General features: G+C 36.1%; 1 protein-coding gene across 2 annotated transcripts in view; it reads right to left on the reverse strand.

Annotated features, from left to right (window-relative positions):
- Positions 1 to 929: 929 nt before the first annotated feature.
- The window catches only part of LOC124642413 (gamma-aminobutyric acid type B receptor subunit 1), a 44,236-nt gene continuing 19,200 nt past the window's right edge, over positions 930 to 25,965 (reverse strand). Inside the window, exons 7-15 of one of the 2 annotated variants that reach the window (XM_047180829.1) lie at positions 22,096 to 22,223; positions 20,294 to 20,435; positions 19,410 to 19,560; positions 18,335 to 18,575; positions 16,890 to 17,100; positions 13,738 to 13,994; positions 10,432 to 10,569; positions 6,108 to 6,180; positions 930 to 2,920 (exon numbers count right to left, since the gene is read on the reverse strand). In XM_047180829.1, coding sequence (XP_047036785.1) covers positions 2,898 to 2,920; positions 6,108 to 6,180; positions 10,432 to 10,569; positions 13,738 to 13,994; positions 16,890 to 17,100; positions 18,335 to 18,575; positions 19,410 to 19,560; positions 20,294 to 20,435; positions 22,096 to 22,223 — 1,364 coding nt within the window. In that variant the 3' untranslated portion in view covers positions 930 to 2,897. Of the gene's footprint in view, positions 6,181 to 10,431; positions 10,570 to 13,737; positions 13,995 to 16,889; positions 17,101 to 18,334; positions 18,576 to 19,409; positions 19,561 to 20,293; positions 20,436 to 22,095; positions 22,224 to 25,965 lie in introns of both variants that reach the window. The other variant, XM_047180823.1, reaches the window with a different exon arrangement.

Below are 25,965 nucleotides of genomic sequence, written 5' to 3' on the forward strand. Positions count from 1 at the left end.
AGTACTGTTCCAATAAAGTTGTTAAGGCCGTTGTAAGTATATACCTTTACAGCATATAATTTTAAATTTTGTCTGTCTGTTATCTTTGGGGATAGTACTAACAGGCTTGTCGGGTATCTCATTTCAAACGGAATAAGACGGTCGTCTTTCAAAACTTAAGTCAAATGTCTGCCGACTTGGTCTTCAGTCATCGTTTAATCCGACTCTTAAAACAAATTGCTTCGTTCTCGTTACATTTAGAAATAACCATCTCCGCTAATGAAAACGTGAAACTAATTTGTTGAGTTTTACAGAATGTTTATTGTTCTGATGGCGATTCTTTTTAATTCCTTTGCGGCTTAGGGAGTACTTACCTTTGTGAAATATTAAATCCCAGGCTGCGCTTCGCTGCGTCTCATTTGTGTACGCTAAGTAACTGCTAATAATATTACTTTCTACTGACTCTGGAAATAAATTTTCATTAGACGTACGTTTTTCATTATTTGTGTACCTAATACGACTTAAATTAAATTTTGTAAACCTAGCAGACGTAATCAGGTTTTTTCCTCAATGCGATTGTTTTCTTTGAAGTCACAAGTTAACTGTAAATAACTTAGAATGAAGGTAATGTGTTGTTATTTTATCATTAGAAATCTTTTGTTTGGATTGATCCGGGATTGAACCCCGTTATGTCAGCAATTTTCTCGTGTCAACAGACGACATGTCATGATAGATCGAATACTTCAATAAAATCTAATGGTATTTTTGTTGGCCGCGAAAGTATTATCCATTTCGTTTGTAAAAGTTGCAGACGAACTGAAGCTTTTGAACGTTTCGCAGAAACACTGTTTCCAATAAAGTGGTATCAAAAAGGTTGAAATAAAGTTATGTAATATTCATTTTAGTGTCTGAAGCCTGTCGATAGAGGTTGTGAAATAAAACATAGATCATTTTACATTCAGATCATTCGATGACTCTTTATTTACACAGTGATGACTTGGGTGAAATACAACCAAACGTACAGATCACAGGAAAGTAATTTACTAATTATTACGAAGCTTACAATAAACTTGACATTATAACTAACATTCTAGATAAACTTGTACGATCTCAGCCCATCACGGCAGACGCGCCGCAGTAAGCGACGCTTCTCTCACTGACGGGATCACAATATGGTATCGTAATCATTTCAAAATGTAATAAAATTTAGAATACCAACGATTTCCTAAATGTATTTAAAATTTAAGAAACAATATGTACAACGTTAGACAACAATTTGGTGACACCCGTAACAAAAATCATTTAATTCTATGCAGTCAAATCTTTCTAAGGCCGAATGCGTGATGTTAATATCATTATTATAATAAGTAACAAAGTTCATGACGTATAGAGGAATGTAAATAAACATTTATCTTCACAACAAATTGATAACGAATTAATAAGTATTTTTAACACAGAAAATCTCTCTATCCAATTTTGAGAATAAATTTTGTATGTAGAACAAACACTACATAAAGACATAAAACATAGATATATCTTGGTAATACATAAAGTAACATTTCTTTTATGTAACTCCATTCCAGAGTAATAGCGAACTTCAGACACAGCAATGCTATTTGGATGGATCTTTCTTTTAAAGTTGCGGAAATAAAACTGGACTGGTTTTTGAACACACGCCAAAAAGACATTCGGGAACAGCTATTCTACACGAGCGCGGCTTTCATTGTGGACAACATGATACCTATGTACACTGAAAACCTGTAATATCGTTATTAATCTCATAACATTTTATCTTTACGTTTACCTCTATTGCACTTACCGGACAACATATACAAAATAAAACAAAACTAAACGCTAAAATGGTCTACCTCTAGAATCCTAGACTTGTTTTCAATTAGTCTACTTATAAATATAAATGACTTGGCAGTGCTGTAACAACTGTATTATAATCTATGCATGGTAACATGACGGATTTGTTTTTGATTTAATCGATATTTGGATATTTACTTACATTCTAGTGTTTGCGTAGATCTCTTCGTAATAGGATTGTTAGACAGCTTCTGTGTACCTGTCGTGTTTCGTCGAGTTACATACTTATTAGCTAAAGGCGGTGAAATTAACAAACCGATAATACATACGTTGTAAATATATGTATGTGTTGTTCCTAACATGACTTTGGCATCCATTATCACTGGAATTGAGCCGCTCGATTAATATTACATTGATCAAATATCTTAATTATAATTTCAAAAAGGTTTTCTATTCAGATTTCATCATTATGTAAGTTTTATTGTGATATGTAAAACATAATGCTACGTTTTATTGGAATTGTAGACTGAAACATGTATTTATAAAATTTACAAGGTACATTTTAGAGGTATTAGATCCAGACGTAGGTATATAGAAGTATATTTTAAAGGGAAACATGAAGTTTAAGTTTTAATTTTTTAATTTAATTTTGTTTGACATCTATATCAAATCATAGACAGACGGTACATCAAAGTCTTTGATTTCGAGGATATTTCTGTGACTTTATCTGAATGTTAACATTACTTTCATTCTATTATTATACACTGAGCAACGATCAATTACATTCAACTATTTATCAACAAGTATGTTCACATGTATGTCGTGTCTCGTAAACCGTGCACACTATGTAGAATCACCTACACATAACTTAGAGCGAAACAATGAGTACCTTCCGGCACTGTATATAATAGTAATTGATTAGCTAGGTTAGTTCTGCGCGTTGAACGTTCCATCGCGAACGTTATGCACTTAGTCCAGTTTAACTAACAATATAAGAACACTTTTATTTCTTATCAATATAAAAGAAATTCACTACGGCGCCATGAGAGTTCTATTCAACATGAAATTCAACTATTAATCTAATATTTCTATCGAAGATTGCCTTGCGATCAGATGTGTTCGTCCTGTACATCTGCCGAGAGAGAAAAAGATCATTTAGTTATTAAAGTATATATCTCCCTCTACGTGCAGTATTTCGTAACCGCAGCATCCGATGTTTATGGTTGTGCTACTTGCATATGCTAACCAATATCTAGAATGTCTACAGTACCAATATCTTTTTGAAAATACAAAGTAATCTGCATTTACGAAATAGCACACATAGACTGATGATATACAAATTCCATTACCCATATATTCAAGTCTACAAGTTACCTAGCAGGTACATTAAGCTTGTAAGAAAGCAAACAAAAGAAACATCAAAGCGATATTAGAATATATTTCATTTTAGCAATAAGTTTGCAAGGAGTTAGAATATTGGAAAAAAAACTTTTGTAAGGTCAAGAAGTTTCGGTGACGGAAGAAAAGATTGTTCGAGGTGAGTTGGAAATGTTCTTGAGATCTCTATTATCTTACCAAAACTAAAAGAATAAATGAAGATGAAACGATTACGAATAAATATAGTTTTCCTTCTTTTGTTGTCATAAATTTTCAGTTTATTGTCGTTCGGACTCTTTTCACCGTAAAATATTCAGATAAATACAAATATAAGCGCAATTTACATAAAACAAAACAACCATATCAAACATTCATGCAAGGAAATCTCGTTAGTCAGCCTATACCAAGTCCAACACCTACTATCATTTACCTACTATATACATATTTAATACCTAATGTTACACATTAAACTCGGATACGGCAATGTAAATCAATGGAGTGCTGTGTGGAACATTATGTGTTTTAATAGGGGTGTATTCCAGAGGGATAGAAGGGTATAAAATAATCGTGAAAGTTATTATTTTGTATTAATTAGACTGGGGTAGTGCTGAACATGACTACGGGGAACTGGACGTTATAAAGCACAAACAAGCACCAAGTATAGAGGGCCGGAGACCGGAGTGCAGTGTGTGTGGGTGACATGCATCTCTGGGTGACAACAGGGGAACTACGGGCTCGGACAACATCTTCAAACTACTTACGTCACTAGTGGGAGAGGGCGTGAAGCTACGTACCTATATGCACCGAGCTCGCCTCTCTCACTCTTCCTTTAAATGGTCTTTTTCTCCCCAAAACAGACTATCGTGTGCCCTAACCATGTCTTCTCAACAATATTACCGAACAGATCAGTTTTAACATCAAATAAATTTAACAAGTGCATCATAACGAGATTTGACTGCATGAATTCCAAAAGCTACGCATTATGTAAATTATGCAATAAAATTTGAACATGAGAACAAAAAAATGGACATTATTATACTTATTCTCTATTAAACCAACTTTTACATAAAGGAATGTAATCTGTCAACGTTAATATGAGGCTAAAGCTATCTAGATATTTGTGCCAATAAAATAGAAATGTGTCAATTTGAAGAAATATCGTGTTAGTATTATCTTTTTATACTCAAAAATGCATAAAGAACAATCGTTGTAGCGTTACTTAATGCTATAGGTTCTCGTCTGTAGAGACACAAATTAACACTAATAACTAATAGCCTAATGGATTGTTAGAGAGTAACATCTACAAATCGTAACTTACAATTGAGTATGTAGAAACAATTTATGAGTAAACCTCATAAAGCTAAGAGTACCACTAAATCAGTCTAGTAGGAATAGTAGATAGGTTGTTTAGATGTAAAGACACGTGCAATCGTAACAGTACGAGTGAGGTAGAGTACAGCTCAGGCCGCGGTCTGACGCCGGCAACTGTGACGACGCGGGTTCTACGTGATCTTGATATCTAACATTATCATTTAAAATATATAAATACGCTATATACTCGATGTTAGGTACACGGTAGTAAAATATATTATTTAATTTACATTTCGTGGATCAGACTGCGGCCTAACGCAGGGTTAGGTATTCCATATTTCAAATATGTTCGCATGTGTGAATAGAACAGACGAATTAAACAGTTTTAGTTGTTATTCATCAATCAAATGATTATGCGACCATAAATGAAATGTTGGCGATTGGACTTAATGTTGGGCAAAATTTTGGGTAAAATATGCTTATCAAGATAAACATTAAATTGCAATAACAATGCATCAATATTGCACATAACGTTAGAATGTTCAATCACTGACACAGGGTACATCACGTCCATTATTAATGGAGCCATTGTGATTTAATGACGCTCACAATACACTCGAAAAAAGGGTTTTATGGTTTAACGTTTATTCAATAATTTTAAATGTAAACAGACTGAAAGAACGCGGAATCGCAATCAGTTCTTCTTTAAGTCCAGACCAGGGATTAAAGTAATCACTAGATATGTAATGCTAATGACTTAATTATTAGGACAGGTGGTTCGTACGCACAATATGGTCAATATGTGTGAACGTAATCAATTAATCATCAACCAAAAAGGTCTTAATATTCCAATTAAAAATGATTACATAAGAAACAAATGTCAAAGGGAGGTCGGGTTTATGAGACTGTCATTGCAGTGGTGAGCATTGTTAGGTGGTGCAGGAGAAATGTCGGGCAGAGAGTACAGAGGCGCATCTCGGGCTACCGAAGCATAATGATTAAATACGGTTCGAGGTGCGGCCGGCGGTCGGCACACACCGGCCGCGCGCCTAATGACCAGCTCCGCCGGGTGTAATGAGGGTCGAGTGTGATTCCGCCGGCGATTGACTAATCTCATCGCCATTGGAATGTATTCCCGTCACCGAAGTGAGCCGTCTTCAATGAAATTCAATTAATCGATTCCACTTATTACTTTCAGCCGGCGTGCGTTTCAATAGGCCGACTTTATAGGCCATTTAAAAATCTAATGTTAACTTAGTTAGCGATACGGGTGTAGACGGGATTCGGAGGAAGGGTGTGCTTTTTTATTTATATCAGAGTTCAGGGTTATCTTATTATAGTTATAGTATATCAAAAATAAGAACACGAGGAAATAGATACAGGTTGAGATACAAGTTTGTTATTAACTAACATCGTGTTTTTTCTGCTATATTAAGAGGGCTGAAACAAATGTAAGAGTTGAAACGATTAGAGCGGTGTGTCTGAGAGAGCTGGGGGGTGTAGGAGTTAGAGGTAGCTCTCAGAGAAGTCTAGGTCAGAGACGGAGGCGCGCGAGGAGCGCGTGTAGTTGGTGGAGGTGCCATAGTCGGAGGTGGCGGTGGCGAGGTCGGCCAGCACGCCGCCGCCCGTACCTTGCGTCACGCCCGCCGCCGCCGCCTCGCGCTCCGCCAGCTTCTGCTTCAGCACCCGGATCCGCTCCTCCTTCTGTAAGCATACTTTTATGTTGCAACTACTCCAAACTTATCTTATTGTGCGAGATTTTTGAATTGTGCAACACGCTCAACAATTCAGCTGGAAATCGTTTATCGTAATTTATTCGTCTGAATTCAATCGTTTAGTAACTTTTTAAATAAGTAAGTTTATTATTTTGAAAAGCAGCAGATGCTGACCATCTCTCAGTTAAATTTTGGAGTAGTTAAGTTTGTGATTCTTTTTCTTGTATTTACATAAGAAACAATTTCCTAAGATTTTTCCGAACAGAAACGAGCTGAATTTAAAAATGTCGTGCTCGAGAATATAATGTTTAAGGCAAAGAAAAGGAAAAACGATTGATCGGCGAAAACTTGAAAATCACCATAACAACCGCGCCTGATCTGAATTTTAAAAGGTCAACAGACGATAACCATTATCCGGATCGTATTTATTTTCTATCATCTGGCTGTGTTTGGTAGATAACATGTTTACAAATTATAACGAGCTTCTGTTAACAGTTGTTACGGCAAGGATTGATAAATCACATTTTATCTATTAATTACAATTGATTAAATCGATTTGATAAAGACGTGGATTAACGTACGCAACTATATCCTTAATCTGTTTTTGGTGTTATCTGTCTGAAATATATATACCTACCTATAGTTCGGCCATTCAGAGAATGCGTTCCTGACACGTCGCGATTGAACTGACGACGTAATAACATTCATTGATTATTGATATAATAATGTTGTTTTAATGCTCCTCAATTGTTAAAACGGTAAACAACCAGCAAAAATATTTTTATCGTAACTGCAACGCCATTGCAAAGTTACGTCGTCAGTTCAATCGCGACGTGTCAGGAACGCATTCTCTGAATGGCCGAACTATAATTGGTTGGTGAATGCAGCAATGGTGTTCTTTTTATAAATCTTGCAACTGGCAAACGAAAAAGGAAAGGAAATGTAAACATGCATAACCTAATACATACTGATTCATTTATGTACTCTATATCGGTCTAACATACAGAGCAGAGATGTTTACATTGTCACTAAGAGCCCCCGCAGACCACAGACTTTTTATCGGCCGATAGTTTAGTCGGGTTGGCCTGCTAGTACGCACACCGAGCCAACTAAACAGTTTAGTCGGTGATGAGTGCGCAAACTATCCAACAGTCTGCCGACTATTTGCTAGTTTCTAACCAACTGGTGAAAAGAGTGGTCGCACCGCACAATGAAAATTAATAAAACATTGCATAGAAATGTTATTATTGCTCTCATACACCGGAGAAGGAAAATTAAAAAGAGAGCCCGAGAGTATTGGGTGCATCATATCTGTAGTGATAGATTATTAAATGGAAAATTTTACACTATACATTCCAAATTACTCGATTATTAAAGTGCAGGGCGTTTTTCGACTTCCTCGATCAAAGTTACGATCGAAGATTCCGAAATAAGTGACTGAGAATTGGGCGACGCCATTTTACAAAACACGCGCGACCGACCATTCGCTGTCAAAGCTCGGAGCGAACTGAACTATCGGCTTAGTCGGTCGACTAAAAAATCGTTATGTGTGCGCGTGTGGTAGGGAGCCAATACTGATTATACGGTCGGCCGATAGTTTGCCGACAGTTTAGTTGGAATTGAATCGGGAAGCCCATCAAACTTGTTTATCGGCCGATACCAAATCGCCATAGTGTGCGCACTTGCTTACATTTGCATACTGATTAAGAGCCCGACCAAACTATCGGCCGATAAAAAGTCTGTGGTCTGCGGGGGCTCTAAAACAAAACACTGCAGAGCAATATAATTAGCAAATGTTGTCGATGTAATGAAAATTCAACAAAATAATGGTTTTCAAATAGGTATAATGGCGTAGTGATCGCAGTACAAATAGGTACGCAGTCAATTTAAACTAATTCGCGCTATCGAAGATTTATTTGATAATAATCGCGCTAATTAGTTTTCAATAGCATTGTTTGTTACTGTAGCTGTTTAGTGACGTTGGAGATAAAAAGATTAGCTGGTTTATTCTATGGACACTTTAATAAAGTATATACTTTAAACAATTTTGTTGTCCCAAATTAAATCAGTTACGAAAGTCTTTTTATGTAACTACGAATAACCCAGTGTTTGTTAGTCCCGTCGTGAATGTGGTAGTGTGGCCAATCATTTACGTTTCCCATTCGTACACTCATGAATACGCATCGCTTTTTGTTCTCTGATCCCCAAACGAGATGTGTGGAATAGTGTAGCGTCATACCCACACAGACACACATAAACTTGGAAAACAACACGTATTGTGGGATTTAGGCGCCTTCGTGACTTATAAAAAACTATAAGAATATTTATACGGTTAGTGAAAGGGTACTTTATTTAACGAAGGATGTGTCGTGGCGCCTTCAGACGAGATGAATTAAACATGATGAAACACCTTTAGCTGCCAGAGATAAAGAGGACTGAATACTTTTTTGGAGGAAGTGTCAAGATTAAGCCTTTTCCTGAGACAAGAATCTCTCGTTTTGAATAATGAGTTTGCCGAAGTAATCCATTATGGATAGGGAGGGTGTCAAACTTGACTATTAGAAGCTGTTGTTCGTCGTTTACATTTAATTGAGAAATGCTTCATTGCAGTATGAAGAATATAAATTATGTTACGGATTAATTACTAATGTAATTTTAAACAGACAGTGAAAGTAATTCAGGTAATTATGCCATGATAAAAGTTGGTAAAAATAAATGTGTAAGTAGGTACAGATAAGATAAACATGCGTACATAACGCCCAAAACGCCCCGATACGGAATCAAATCAGGAAATTAAAATTGCCAGTTCGTATAGCTTCAACGTTCGGTATATTTATGTAGGTAAACCCATACATAAAATACCCATCCACACCATAAATGACGAAAGTCGAATTAATACTTTTATGGATTCAACGTGAATGATTAATTTTGTCTCTGGTTTGTGTTGCCATGTAAAATTAGATTGCGGATAGTGCGTTCCGACGTAAAGTAGGTTGACGGGGTTTCCTGCTTACGAAGGATTTTATTTCCCGTAGCTGCCAAGGTGAGACACATTATTTATGTACGACATTGTGAAGACTCCATTCCGTGATTGCACGCGAGTCATGCATAACAGGTGCACACCCAGCTATACTACCTGCATTATGCATAAATGTATGTTTGCAAATGCACTCTAACCAAAACCTGGCAGAAAATAGTAACTGGAGATGGAGTACAAAGCGTCAGGTTAACTTAACGAATCAACTTATATTTGCTTAGAAATCGCAAAAGGTACTTGGAAATAATTTTGTTGCAAATATTAACGTGAAAAATATTACTGCCGCGGTTTCAAAAAACGTGTTGTTAGTAACTCAACTGTGGTTATTGAACCGTACGTAATTGAAACATTATTTATCGCTTAGAACAGTGCCTACATAATGTATATCTGATCCAAAACTGTTTTTCTTTACTCAATTTACATAGAAAATAGGCAGGTAAGTGGAAAACACGCACTACTTTATCAAGGAGGTAGGAATATTTTTTGTTGTTGCGCAGTAAAAGAGCTTACAATAGCAAAACTTGGGCCTTTTCTTTTTCGCTACATAGAATGTTGGCCAGCTAATTACACAAGCAAGATCAGTCATTATTCTGTTATATTTATATTTGCTTACGTCGATGTAAACCAAGAAAACAAGACTATTTTTCATCACATCTTATTTTCAGACAATTTTTGCGCAGACTATGCTCTTTGAAGTTAAACTAATCAGAAGTGGATGCATACGCTGTCCTGTTTTCTTTATCATTATCATATTTATCTGTTTATTTTCTTCTCATGTGTCAAATTGTGAATGTAAACCATCTGACCCATTTAAACAAATAAGAAAATCTCCAAATTCAGTCCCGCTCTTACGCTACCCGCCCACGTCCTACATAATCAGTCAGATTTTTGAAGAAGTACCTATAATTAAGAGAAATAGAACACGCCGATAGCAATAGTGCAACGCCCACGTCCTACATAAGTCGGTCAGACAATCATTGTAAGAATGTTCTAAAAAAAAATGGCCCAATTTATCTGTCCTATAAAAAGTCGGATAGAATGCCTTAACAGGACTTGATTGGTGCAAGTATAGAGGAGTGATAAAGTTACACCTGTGCGATTGAGAAAAATTGGCCCGATTTTCTGTCCTATAAAAAGTCGGATAGAATGCGTTAAACAGGAGTTGATTGATATGAGTATACAGGAGTGATTAAAGGTTAATACCTGTGCGATGAGTTTCTGCAATTCTTCGTTTTCTTTGACTAGTTCCCGGTAGCGCTCCTCATCGGCGGGCGCGGAGCCTGAACCGGAGCCCCGGCCGCTCTCCGCGCGCTCCGTCGGGTGACGGATCACCTCGATCACCTGGGTTACCATATAAGATATTTCTTTGTACATTACATACTTATAAACATTCATGCATACTACTGCAACTATGTAACGTAAGTAAATTTTTATAATTGTTTGTCCATAGGTAGGTATGGTTTAAAATATTTAGGAAACCTAGAACATTTCCATTCATTTTAGTAGCATGAATATAGTTTTGTAGTGATAATTTTATTATAGGAACTTTTTGGCACAAGTCCCTAGTCATAAAAGTGTAAGTTAAAAGAGCTGATCTCTTTTAACACCCTGAAGTATCTATAAGTTAGAAAAAAGTGAAAATCCAAATGGACGATCTTTGAAGTAAAGACGGGGACAATTTATTTAATGCTGATGTCACCACGATTATAGCGTTGTCACTGTTTGACGCTATCATTAGGATTACCACAGATGACGGCGAGAGGGCGGCCAGAAAATTTAGTAGACTAAGAACTATTATTATACATATTGCTTAAAAAAGAAATTCACATTGGGTACTTATTTATGCCGACTTATGTAAAGAACATTAATCATTTGAATTAATCAAGCATTATATATAAAATGGGTTTTACAGGACAGGAAAAAAAACTTTTTTACAAAAAAATTAAACCGACTTCCAAAAACACTAAAAAGCAAAAAAAAAAACTAATTTTAGGTGCATCGGCCTAGAAGTCGGTGTCTTATGGATGTAACTGAGTTAATTTTGCCACCGACTTCTAGGCCGATGCACCTAAAATTAGTTTTTTTTTGCTTTTTAGTGTTTTTGGAAGTCGGTTTAATTTTTTTGTAAAAAAGTTTTTTATTTACAACTTTTTAGTGATACGAATAGTTGTCACTATCCATATAAGTGGAAAGTTCTCATCAATACAAAAAATATAAGCCCAAATACGAGGTATTTTACATATTCAGTTGTCGAGTTCCCTCGACCCTCTCTGGTCTCCATCATCAGGTCAGCTCCAAACCTACACTGTTGAATAGTGCTTTCAGGCATACACCACAACTTTCGAAGGTTGCCCTCGATTTCTCAGGGTTTCCATCATCAGATCCGTGACCTGATGACTATGGGACCAACTGGCAGGTATTCCGCGTCGAACAAAAAAAGAATCACGTAAATCGGTCTATAAACCTCGGAGTAATCGATGTACATACATAGAAAAAAAAAACATACCGGCCGAATTGAGAACCTCCTCTTTTTTGGAAAGTCGGTTAAAAATACTAGGCATTTTGAAAAATAGCATTACATAGAATATCCGCTTCACAATGAAGCATTAATCAGAATCGTACAATCGTTCATCGATGATGAATAAGATTATTTGTTTTTCCTGTACCGCCACAATCATCAATATCGTTTAATACTACGAATAATGTGCATTGAACCAGATACTGCCGATATTAATTAGATACCACAGATTATTTCTGATTGAATGCATATTGTACCCGTGTATTGTTTAGTAGGTCCCGCGGTTTCCCCCGCATGCCGCGAGACCTATTTCTCGCAAAATAAAAATCCTGTATGTACGAGTAATTCTCATCCATTCAGTCGTTTTTATGTGAAAAATATGTAAAACATAAACCCATACACATACATTTCCACAAACTTTATAATACGAGTATAATGCTACTTTCATTTATGTGCCCATATTTTTAGTATCAAATAAATTATATTGAAAAGCTACATTATGAAATTCATCATCTTCCGAGCCTTTTCCCAATCATGTTGGGGTCGGCTTCCAGTCTAACCGGATTCAGCTGAGTACCAGTGCTTTACAAGAAGCGACTGACCTCTATATATCGCTATCTGACCTCCTCAACCCAGTTACCCGGGCAACCCGGTACCCTTTGGTTAGACTGGTGTCAGACTTACTGGCTTCTGACTCCCCGTAACGACTGCCAAGGAAGTTCTATGACAGCCGGGACCTACAGTTTAACGTACCATCCGAAACACAGTCAATGGTATCTAAGATATACTTAGAAAGTACATAGATAGATAGATGAGCCAGTAATTTAATACAGCGCCTGTTTATTTATACAAAGTAATAATTTTAAAGCAAGCAATATTTTCCACAAAGTGTGTCCGCCAGTAATGTGAATATAGTGCCCGTTAAAGGCATCGTTAATACCCAACAAAGACATTTTTCTATTTAAACTGCGCCCCATAATACCGATTATCATGTTAAATCGTGTGAAAGTATCTCGAAGGTCATTTCGGTTCATTTCGGTAAGGGAGAACTTGTACCGTAAATCACATTTAGGTTTATATTTAAACGATGAATCAATTCGCCCTTCACAGTCGTAATCTGCGTTCTCAATTCAGTGGCAAAGACAAAACGTTCGTTTATTTGGCAAATAACCGTCATTATCTCCGCAATAAAAGTTTTGAGGACTCACTTAGTTTTCGTTTTTAAGTACCCTTGGTAATTCACGATACGGCTGCGAAAAAAGTTTCGTTTTAATCTGCTGAGCGCAGGTTTATTGGGAAAGAATTAACTTTTGTTTAGTAAAGCACTATAGTTCAATATAGCTTAATTAGTTTTATGAATCAAAAAGTTAGATTTAATGCTATTATCAATAGCGCCCGGTGGATAATAATAAGTGCTCGTAGCTAATGGCAGCAGAAATCTTCGTAATCAAATAGGCCACTTTAAATTAGGTCAGATTCGGTATTATGAACCAATCTGTGCCACCTTTTTATAATTTTCAATACAAACATTTCGTGACTAGTTTCTGTACCTACCTGCTAATGAGCACTAGCCAAACTTTATGTCAATTGCGTGTTTAATTGGATTTCAGGAATGACCATATTTCCAATCCGTACATTGAGTGTCAATCTTAAATCTAGTTAGTTCTGTGTTTCATGCACGTGACATTCGGTAACGACTGAATTATTGGAATCCTAAAAGCAAATTGGTTTTGGATTTGGTAATATTTAATCAAACTCTGTTCCTAGGAATATGATGTTGATTCTTAGTAATTGAAACTTCACATCACCATCCTCCTGTTATTACCACAATCTTATTTCGGATCTACCCCCATTCTTGCCCATTAAGCACTGCAACTCACAAGTCCTAAACATTCTTTCCTGCTGTACCGTTTTTGGCCGTCCTATGCCTCTATATTCTATATCCATCCACTTTCAAAGTTCACGCACAAGAATTGGTAATCCAAACTCACCTTAGGAATAAAAATCAGTGCCATGCTGAGGAAACAGCAGAAAACGATGGCTAGTGAGACGAAGGCGAAGGCCGCGTCCTGTTGACTGGCGATGACGAGGGTCACAGGAGCCGTGATGAGGCACAGCACCACCACGTTGTATATACTCATGCCGACGTAGCGAGAGTCGTTGATCTGTCGCACCTTCACTGATCGCGTCTCGTAAGCCAGGAACAGGCCAAATACTAGTACTAGGCCCTTGTATCCGTACATGACACCTAGAACAAAAAAAGGTTTTTAGTTTCAATCTCTAGAACGATGTTAGGTAGAACGAAGTCGTAAATAGGATGATCACCCAGTGAGAGTCAAGTGGCTGTAAGGATACATTTGCAGCTCATAATACAACGTGGTTATTAAACTTTTTGTGACTTTCATTCCCATAGACGTTATACGCATTCCTTTAAAAGCAGGTGACGCAAACAACATAACAAAGAGACTGATGCTTTAAACGACTTAAGGAAAACTTTTAAAATTTTCTAAGTTACGTCGCAAATGAGTCGTAGTGGACTTGGAAGGAGTTTTATTTAATGTAATTTACTGTTAACGATACTTTAAATCACTTCGTATTAAAGCTCATCTTTTATAATTATTGTTGTTTGTATTAAGGGCGCGCACAGATCTGACTTGGTTTATTTTGTAATTAAAACTTGGTATCAAATTAAACGGCCGCACTAAGTAGGTTTTCTTGAAGATAAAAATGGAGCTATTGTCTGCGAAAGGCTTTCATTTTAAGATTTTTTAATGTTTCAAGGGGAGGTTGTGCTTGTTTTGCATGAAGATATTTGTGTTTGTGCAGCGCGCATTGGAATATTCTAGAGCAAGTGATGCGTGAAAATGAAACGTATCCGCTGTTGGATGCAGAGAGGACGCTCACGTCAATCCTACGCGGTGAATCGTGTTCCACTTTACATTTAAATAATTGGAGACTTTAATATGTTTGGCAACTTTTTACTTGTGAACAAAACAAGGATTAAAAGTTACCTTTAAAAACACTTTGTTGAAGTAATAAATCAGTGCTTAATTTTATTTATAGTATCATTTGTTGCATGTTAATAACACTCATAGTGTTACTGCTAAGCTTGAGAAATGCATATGCCATCTTAGTAGATTGCGACCCTTGTTATTAATTAGTGCATACGAAGCCTCTGCAGTGTACCCCTACATACCTACTACATGTACATATTAAAGGAGAAACATTACATTGCATATATCCATCGTATACATGCATTTATACACCATGTACTGCATCAGTAGATAACCACATAGATTATAATATAACTTTTAAAGTTTCGATATAGAGAACTTTCCCTTTGATCTAATTTCTCGGAATTTAATATTACAGCTGATTTCAACACTGCAACTGTTCAATCAATAGTCGAGATTTAAAATGTGATATTAGTTTGATGCCTTTATATTACATGTCAATGGTTTGCTTTAGTTTCTAGTTCAGAAAACGATTGACTGGTTTTAAAGCGGTTATATAGAATTACAATATTTGTACACTTTTCAAAAACTGTAAACTGTATTCAGGAGATTAGTTTCATATTTTGAGACCACATTATGTTTATGAAATTGTTATGAAATGTTTTTATTTTTTCTAAAATAGGGGATTACAGTACCAAGGGAGACGCAAGTTTTATAAATTGGCATTCTATAGTTTTCAAGTTCAGTCCCTAGACATTGTATAAAATCCATAATCCATCAAGTAGTCAATGCCCTGTGGTATTAATTCCTTTGCAACAATAATACAGTCTGTAGATCGTGCATAGACAAACCTGTTAATATTTAATTTTACTGTGGCTGACCGCATAACGTAGGTCTCACAATAGAAGTCAAATCGGCTTTATGTGTTGTAAAGTATCTAAAATTGTGTATGTAAAAGCATTGTGAATATTATAATCTAAATATTTAAACATCAAATGCAAAGTTGCGACCTGGCCAGTGAAAAACACATTTTAATACATAATATTTTTATTCTAGTTGTACTAGCAACAGAATACAGCTGTATGCAATAATATTTTTTAAATTGCTGTCTCGTTTTGCCGTATTCTATGTATACTCAGTTGTAACAGTTTTTGGCGTGTGTCCATGTTTTGTAGCCGTCTGTACCGGACGCGAAATTACGCGTGGTAGTGCGACGGTCGGTAGTTATGTAAGAAACACACAATCTGGTTGGCTTATAGTCTTAAGCTTAGTTTAGACTACGACATTACAAACCGCAAGCTTGGTAAGTCTTAAGTCAAGGGGTATCGGATTACTCGGTGACTGGGATGTGAAGGGCGGATAGACTTTCGATCTATGTAGGTTGAACATGATCCCAATATAAGGAAGGTATGCTAAGTAGAATCGTTTGTGATTGCACCGCTTAATACATATTATTTAAAAACGGGAGTGTTTCTAATTGTATATAATTTCAGGACAAGTGTCTCAACAGGAGTAACACGTAAAATCGAATTGACATTTATGTCTGACATGTTTGCGCAGCAATTTCTGTGCTAGACCAAACTTGGCATTGTTTGTAACTTATACTCGAGAGAGTTTCACAATTTACGTTACACCAAAATTCAGAATTTATTCATTGTAAAATACAAATTGACGAGACCTGAAACGTTATTTAAAGACTCTTCAGATGAATTCAATTACTATGTTTATTCTAAATTATAATTGACTTTCCTACTTTACTAAATCGAGGTTCATAATCACGAAGATAATAAGATTTTTGTAACTGACCCGGATTAATTGCTCCCGAGACTATCTTAACATCGTTGGAGCTGTGAGCAGACTTGAAATTACATCAGAATTTTATACAATCAGTTTAATTTATTTAATGTTTTTAGAATTATTCTCTATAGAGTCATTTCTTATTTTAACAGCTAGAAAATGTAGACAACACTGCACTTCTAACGAGATTCTGATTCTGATTCTGATTCCTCATTTTATTGAGACTGAGAAGTTAAAATGTAAAAACCCCATTAACTTCTGAAGTGGCAAATATTCTAACTCGGTTACAACTTTATAAAATTTTACAAGGATATTCTAAACTCCTCAGAAGATCAGAAAAACGATCTTAGGATATGACATATCCACTTCTATAATTCCTAATAAGTACTTACCAAGCCAAACAGTGTTGTGTTTACTCTCGCAATGCTCTAACTCGGGCCGTATATGAACATCATCGTCGTGATGCCTCGGGGCCTCCAATGGGAACGTCTCCACGCGCCGCTCCAGGGGGTCTCGGAGCTGCCATGCGGTCAGAAGTGCCACGTCCACCACTAGCAGGCCTCCTACCATCGTGTAGAGTTTCCAGCCGTGGATGCGCTTTTTCTGTTACGAGAAAAGTAGGTAAAATAAGGTATGTATTGTTACATGGTCCACTGTATGTAGCTATTTTATATTTTTCGAGATTGATTTTAATTGCTGTCGATTACTGGTTAACTGTTTCAGACTGTGTTTCGGATGCCACGTTAAACTGTACTGTGTGGGTCCCGGCTGTCATTGAACATCCTTGGCAGTCGTTACGGTTAGTCAGAAGCCAGTTAGTCTGACACCAGTCTAACCAGGGGTATTGGGTTGCCCGGGTAACTGGGTTGAGTTGGTTTTAAACACAGTCAAAAACTTTTAATGATTATATTATGATGGTGTCACTCAATGACAATTTCCAGCGAGATGATAACATTAATTAATTTCGTGTAAGCTGATCCGCTCCTGATCTCAATTTGTATAAATCATATCCAACTATAATTGTACTGACTGTGTAAACTCCTCATTGTAATGCCAGAAGTCATTACACAATGTCAGCTAATTAATCCCTTAATTGAACATTGACTAAATAGTGACATGTACGGATCTAAATATCGGATTTCGATATCAATGACATTCAAACCCAACATTCCATCTCATGTAACAGATAAAATCAGGGCTTTTCCAATAAAGTAAAATGAGAAATCAACAATACAATTTATTTAAAGGACGCAACGGGCGAGTATCAAGTTCAAGAAAATAAAAAAAAATCCCGATATCTTAAAAAGCTTTTGTTCTGTGTTTGCTTACAATGGCGTCGTCGGTGTGATCTCAATAAGTCCTATAGGAAAGCTTCAGAGAACGAAATGAAGTGCGGAAACAAAAAACGCAAACATTCAATATGTAAAGTGACAAAGACGATCTAATTTCCATTGTATTGTGTAGATATTGAGCTGCTTCACATTCGTGTCTATTTGAGTCGGATCTGTCTCAGTTAGACGAATGTGCCGAATGCTTACAGTGACATGCAGCTAATAATGACGTCACATTACACGTAATGCAAGTGTTAATATAGAATGTGTCAAATTCCTAATGATAAAACGTACAAAAGATTTTCTTTTCTTTTTGGGTTAAATGTAACACGTAATGTGACAAGTGACATAAACAAGACAAGATAAAGACAGTACAATTATATAAGCCAATTCTTTTTCTCAGAGTTTTATGCGTATTTACTGTTTTCGTCGTAAACATCTGAATGCTTTCTGAAAACATCTGACTTTGGATTTTTCATAGAAAAGATTGCCTTTATGAATATTACCTTTGTTTCGACTTTAGGTTTAGTCGTGTGGCGATGCACTCGCCATACTTTGGTGAACATGGCGCCGTATGCCATCGAGAAGCCGGTGGCGAGAAGCCAGGCGCGAGCCGCGCACAGCCCGGAGAAGTGCTGCGGCGTCACCCAACGCCCGTCCACGCCCAGCGCAATGGCCGCGCTCAGGCAGATACAGCACCCGCACAGCATGACCGTGTTACACGCCGGGTGCGACCACTGGATCACCCTACACAAACCAAAACATTTCTCACTGCCCCAACACTAAATCGAATAAAATTACGACCCAATATTCCAACTTTAACGACTGCAGCATCGGTCTCACGTAATAAAACCCAAAACAAAGTAAGCGCGCCGGATACTGGATAGACTTTGACGTTAAAACAGTTTGATACTCTTGTTCCTTTTCCTTGTGTCATTTTATACTCTTGTAAAATCTTGTTCTATTTTCGTTTCCATCGAGAAGCAGCGGAATAATTCAGAAAGGAATAGAATACAAACAAAACAAAATAAAGATGGCGCTCCTCAACACTATTGGAGAGAGTTCCCCTTTGACTGTTCACTGCGTCAGATCATTTACAATCATCTCATCGCAAATTGCTCGTTTGGCATATAAAACTCCGCCGCCGGGATAAAACATCGAGCGGCGAGCGGACCAGCCGAGGAGCGCGTTTCTCTTTTAGCTACATTCGTTTCCAATAAATATGAGCTTAGATTTACAAATGTTCACAGCAGATAGCTAGTGCTTGAATATTGGAGATGAGAAGATATACTATCTTCCCATCTCCATTCAACATAGTATTTGCCTTAGTTCATTTGTTTTTTAGTCTGCAGAAACGGGTCTCAAAATACAACTTACTTAAATCATAACTGACTCTAGTTAAGAAAGCCGATAGCAAAATTCGATAATTTCAATAGGATATCGGAGCATTAAGTAAATTAAGTGGATTGTCTATAACGAGACCCTTGTCAATATCATGCACTACCCGAATCCAGTACTAACTCGTGGCTGGCGGCTGACGTTGACAAAGGCTGTTTAACCAAGATATATAGGGTTTCTTACCTCCGGTGTCTGTGCAAGATGTTGAAGACAATTAGTGCAATAGCGGCGAGGATGCCGGCGATGCAGAGCGCGGTCATGCACGCAAAAAGCGGCAGAGATACCGTCCGGAGCTCGTTAACTACCACCGTGCGGTCGGGGGGCACCTTCCCACCTGCCCAAATCATTCCATGCTTCAATAAAACCTATGTGACGCTCGTAAAATACACATAAAACTATTACCTATACAGGAAGAAAGTGTATACGCTCTAATCGCTCCCATTTTTCCTTTTATCGGTCATTTTTCTTCGGTTCTGCTAACGAAAGATTTTTTGCTGCTTTGGCTTTACGATACCAGTTATGGCTCGGCTATTATAAGTACTGGGAACGGTCTCTTTCCCAGTCCTTGTATCCTAAGGCTATATTCCTTTAAACAATTAATAACGTTTTCGTTTTTGCTTTGTTGTTTGTGTGCGGTTTTCCGCTGAAATGTTTAGTTTTTTATGTGCTGTATTTTATGTTAAATTGTTGTAAAGGTTTTATATGACACTAACATAAAATGTTCGTTTCGAGATACGGATACGTACAGTTTTGGCAATAAAAGTGACAGCGTGTGAATTAAATTGCGAATTTATGTTTTTCTAGATAGTTTTTTAGGCATTTTAAACTACGTACATATATCCCGTGTACAAAAACTAAACATGCGATATCAATTTCTAAACGCGGGATTATATCGTTTTGGTTTGGATCTGTAGTGGTGAGGTATGTTTACTAGTATTAGTTTCCCAAAATGAAACAAAAAAAATCTCCTTTGCGTTGTAGCATTGACATAACAGAAGTAGTTAAGAACACAAATTGATTGAATTGATTGAAAAATAATAATAATATAATTAGAAGGTGATACGTACCGACCCACCGTTCCCTTTCCAGCCAGGTGAGATTATCAGCCTGTGTGTCATAGTACCCCAGCTTTACGTAGTGGTTATCAGTCAGTTGTTCTATTTGCGTCAACGCTATGCGGTCGCCTTGGGACGAGAAGGCCACTAAACCCTGGGAACAATACATTTGTTTTAAAATCATTTAAGTAAATAGAGTGATCTATACAAAATAGGGAGGTATGTAGTCAGATGTAATAAATAAACACAAAGGGACTTACTACAAAAACATAAACATCTGTTGAACACTTGTCTAAAAATATGGCTGCAAAACGGTTCTTATTTCAACGTCATAATCTGATTTTTTTTAGACAAGTATTCAGTAGACGTTTAAAAGATATAAAAGTTTTTGTGGTACGACGGAAAACGACGGAAATACTTTAAAGGATTTTCAACATCAACCATCTGCGCAAAAGTAAAAATGACGAAGCTTGCCTGTAGAATATTTGTAAGTTCTAAGAGCATTACAAGATACGTAGGTTAACAAAATGAAGCTTTGTTTTAATGAAATACAAGGCTTTGTAAAATAACAATCTCTTGGAAACGTAAACTTCTTAGGTATCACATATTATTTTGTAACTCGTCAAAGTTTCACGTGCTCATTTGTAAAGTTTACACGACTTTGTGGAAACTTTACTATTTTGATATTATGTTGGTGAAATATGTACTACCGATGTTGTTTATACTACGTACCTAAATTGTACGTCAATATATTCACGTACGTCGTAAATAAAAACAAAACAATACGACAATGGTGATGATAAATAATTGTGTGAGTTATGTTTTGCCCCCGTTCCAGATATAAAAGGACTTTTAGTACCTATGGGAGGATGTCAATAGAAAATAGTCTATAAAAATGAAATAGCACTATCCGTTTTGATTTGAAACCTACTTTATTTACTTAGGTATTTACAATATTATTTATATTAAGTTCAAATTAATGATCAAAGTTGTTGTTACAAATTCTTTCTCTTGATTGCTCCAAAAATAAGTTTTGGATTTCAGATTTTTCCATTATAAAAACAATTAACTTATAATTAAATGTTTTTAATATTTTGCTCTTTGAAGTTATGAAAACATTTCATAGATTTTTCAGAGCAGATTTTCTTAAAGGAAAAGTTATTCGAAGATAAAGCAAACTATATTGTTATGTGAGGTTACCGAACTTTTTGTAACTCGAGTATGGTAAATATTGTCTATACAGTTTGAGATGCACGAAAGTTTTAAAATTTTCGAATAACTAATATTTGGTTGTGCTGAAAACTTTATACTGGTATATACATGAATCTGGGGCCGCTATAAGCAATAAACATTTTCCCGAAGGCTATACGAGTAAAGTGCACAGCAAAAACTAGACATAAATAAATTTTATGGCTTTAATTGCAGCCGTTTTTATGCTATTGACACTGCAAGAAGTGTTTGTTTCGTTTGCAAATGCTATTGCAATTATAAGTTGCGGTGATAAGGCTTAATACTTTATGGAATGCTTAATTGAACTACCATTACGAGATAAAGTTTCTCATTTTTGTGTTGGTATTTGACTTCCTTTTATATAGCCTATATATAACCAATATACATTATGTGCTAGCTACACAAACGACTTACATACGTTTTTAGACTAAGTTTCCATTTTAAATGCTAAAAACACTTGTTAAGGATTTATAAGGCGACGTAGTAACACATTTTAGCCACAGGAAGTATCAAGCTCGAGTTTTATGTGAACTTAACAAGCGATATGATACTTAAGATACAGTGCAGTAGATAGCAATACTTACCGATACACCGAGGAATGAAGTGGAGTTTATTGCCTCGTAAATGTCATCGGCAATCTTCTTGTTCGTGTATGTGAAGTTCTTCAAACTTAGCCCGCTTTTCTCCAGCTTCTCCATAGTTTTGTTGAAAGCTAAGGAAATACAAATGGGTTAATCTCATTAAGGATATGAGGATTATGTATTGTCCGTGAGCTCGAGAGCCGACCTTCTGTATGTAACTGCCTCGGAAGATACCGCGCATAAATTTGGAATTATCTCAATGAGTCTCGGTGACAGTCGTGTGAGTTGTGGCTTCGACTTTGTTTTAGCAAGCTCCAAACTAAGTAGCTTATGTGGCACTTTGACATGCGTTTTGTATCTGTACCCAGACTATGAATACGGACATTATCGTTTTGCTGAGAGATTGTTCATGGTTTCGAAATGATTACTTAAACAATGAGAAATGTAGCCGTGTATAATATTGTGAGCACGTGTTTTAGTCACACTTAAGACAATAAGCAGTTGCACTACGTGGGATTATAGTTTTAGCTTATCAGAGCCGCGAAAGGACTGCTACGCGCGTAGCATATCTCGTAGCACATGGCTACGCGAGTGTACGTACGTACACAAATATGTTTTTCGTAGTAGTTCTGAATGTTATACATAGTTCTAAATATACATAGATACCGATTTATTTCCAGTGAATAGCACTGTTCACTTGTGACTGTAATGAAAAAATGATAAATCTGTATGGTATCGCCGGTTCACGTAAAAATGATTGAAAAAATATTATATATCTTGGAACGGTATGTAATAAACAGGAAATGTTTCGGTGCCGACATATGAAATATTTTTGCAACGGTATTAGTGTACATCCCATCCGTTTCAAAAGGCTTTTTGTTCACGTGCGTGAATCTGATACGCGGAACAGAAAATGAAAAAATAAGCCGCTCAAGTGTGGAATAGCGGTTACAGGTAAAGTATCGATTGGTTGTTTAAAAACCGAACACAGTCGGTAGAATAAAAAATCTGTATAACGTATGAGGGGATTTATTTGTATTGTTGGCGCTGATAAATATGGTGTTTAGACTACGTAACGACAGAAGGAGTTGTCAATTGTTATTGTGGCACGTCGTCACGTAGGTCGCTGTTAGCTCGTAGTGTGCACGTGACGGCAGCGCCATCTATTGTGTCGCCCCCAACACTACACTTGTTCAATTTTATTACGCACATTTACAGCCGTCTGTCAGTGCTTTTCGTAGTTGTTTGAACATTTTATGCGTATTTGGGTACGTAAGTGACAATATTCGTAAATGGAATTATTTTCCCATCGTTTATATCCTACCTTTGCATTCTATGGGTCAGAAACACTTAAAGATGCCAAATTAGATACTGAAAAAGACTATTTTCATTTGATATTATCATAAAAAAAATACGTGTGGCACTCGGGGACTGCCGCGGTAAAGCTATTGCATAGCATTCTGTATCAACTTATGCAATTATAATTATTTATTTTTTATTTTATTCATACAGTATTTCTTTTTCTTTAAATACTATATAAATAACTATCTCGTCTCGATTCGATAAATACTTATACACCTATATACTTTCTCACAAACAGCTGATTATGTATTCGTCCGATTTCGGAGCAGCTCGTCTCGATTCGGGCGAGTTCCGTAAAGTCGTACAATCCCACCCAAAACAAAAATGTGAAAGACTGCCAAGTTCGATAATATGGGAATGCTTCGCCTATAAAAGAAGTGAGATCTGAATAAGTACCAAGTTCCATTCACATACCTCAGTTAAAAAAAGTTACTTTTTAATGATGTTACTTGGCAAGTTTTAATAGAAAATTAAATACTTGATTCATTGCGTTTAGTAGGTTTATAACAAGGTGTATGAAAACTTTCCAAGTAACATCATTAAAAAGTAACTATTTTTAACTGAGGTATGTGTATGGAACTTGGTACTTATTCAGATCTCACTTCTTTTATAGGCGAAGCATTCCCATATTATCGAACTTGGCAGTCTTTCACATTTTTGTTTTGGGTGGGATTTCATTTATTTTTGTAAGGTTGTTTATTTTATTTTTTTCTTATGATGAAGTTAGTTAAAGGAATGTCTCATTTATACTATCTTTTAGATTTTTTAATATGCACTATGTTTCTTACAAAGAAATGAACTAGATTAACTAAATGGACTAGATTTACCAACTGACTGACATGACATGTTATCATATATTATGTTCGTGGATCAAAGTTACACATTCGTTATTTTCGAAACTGATTCACACTTGGCCGTTTTCAGATTTTTATTTTACTTCTAACTACACTATTTTACTTCTAACTAAACTAAATCTAGACACACGGCAGTGTGTCCGCCAAGTTCGAGCAAAAAAAGCGACACACCGGCCGTGGGTTATATTACACGAACCATTTCGGGCCAAATTCGACCCCCCTGTAACTCAAAATCTATTTTATTTATGCATATCAAATTTCTAGTATCTGTTGAGACCCCCTCACTTATCTAAAATACAAAATTTCATTAATATACCTACTGTAGGTCTTGAGATATTGACGTCAGAAAATAGCTATTTTTACTATACACTCACTGACTGACTGATTCACTGACTCACTCATCAAAAACCTAGACCACTTCCAATGGTCGTATTGACTTGAAATTTGGCATGGAGGTAGGTCTTTATGTCAAGGTAAAGGGAAAAATCTGAAAATGGCCAAGTGTGAGTCGGTTTCAAAATAATGAAGGTGTTTTATACCCGGTGTAAATTTATACCCCTAAGGAACTAAAACTACTAAATTTATCTATATTTATATAATATATCTTCGAATGGTACAAAGGTTTGTATTTAGTCAAAGTAAAGTAAAAATCTGAAAACGGCCAAGTGTGAATCACTTTCGAAAATAACGAATGTGTAACTTTGATCCACGAACATAATATATGATAACATGTCATGTCAGTCAGTTGGTAAATCTAGTCCATTTATTTAATCTAGTTCATTTCTTTGTAAGAAACATAGTGCATATAAAAAAATCTAAAAGATAGTATAAATGAGACATTTCTTTAACTAACTTCATCATAAGAAAAAATAAAAATAAACAACCTTACAAAAATAAATGAAATCCCACCCAAAACAAAAATGTGAAAGACTGCCAAGTTCGATAATATGGGAATGCTTCGCCTATAAAAGAAGTGAGATCTGAATAAGTACCAAGTTCCATACACATACCTCAGTTAAAAATAGTTGCTTTTTAATGATGTTACTTGGCAAGTTTTAATAGAAAATTAAATACTTGATTCATTGCGTTTAGTAGGTTTATAACGGTGTATGAAAACTTGCCAAGTAACATCATTAAAAAGTAACTATTTTTAACTGAGGTATGTGTATGGAACTTGGTACTTATTCAGATCTCACTTCTTTTATAGGCGAAGCATTCCCATATTATCGAACTTGGCAGTCTTTCACATTTTTGTTTTGGGTGGGTACAAACCATTCGAAGATATATTATATAAATATAGATAAATTTAGTTCGTTTTAGTTCCTTAGGGGTATAAATTTACACCGGGTATAAAACACCTTCATTATTTTGAAACCGACTCACACTTGGCCATTTTCAGATTTTTCCCTTTACCTTGACATAAAGACCTACCTCCATGCCAAATTTCAAGTCAATACGACCATTGGAAGTGGTCTAGGTTTTTGATGAGTGAGTCAGTGAATCAGTCAGTCAGTGAGTGTATAGTAAAAATAGCGATTTTCTGACGTCAATATCTCAAGACCTACAATAGGTATATTAATGAAATTTTGTATTTTAGATAAGTGAGGGGGTCTCAATAGATACTAGAAATTTGATATGCGTAAATAAAATAGATTTT

The sequence above is a fragment of the Helicoverpa zea genome, chromosome 2 (assembly GCF_022581195.2).
Source record: "Helicoverpa zea isolate HzStark_Cry1AcR chromosome 2, ilHelZeax1.1, whole genome shotgun sequence".
Taxonomy (NCBI): domain Eukaryota; kingdom Metazoa; phylum Arthropoda; class Insecta; order Lepidoptera; family Noctuidae; genus Helicoverpa; species Helicoverpa zea.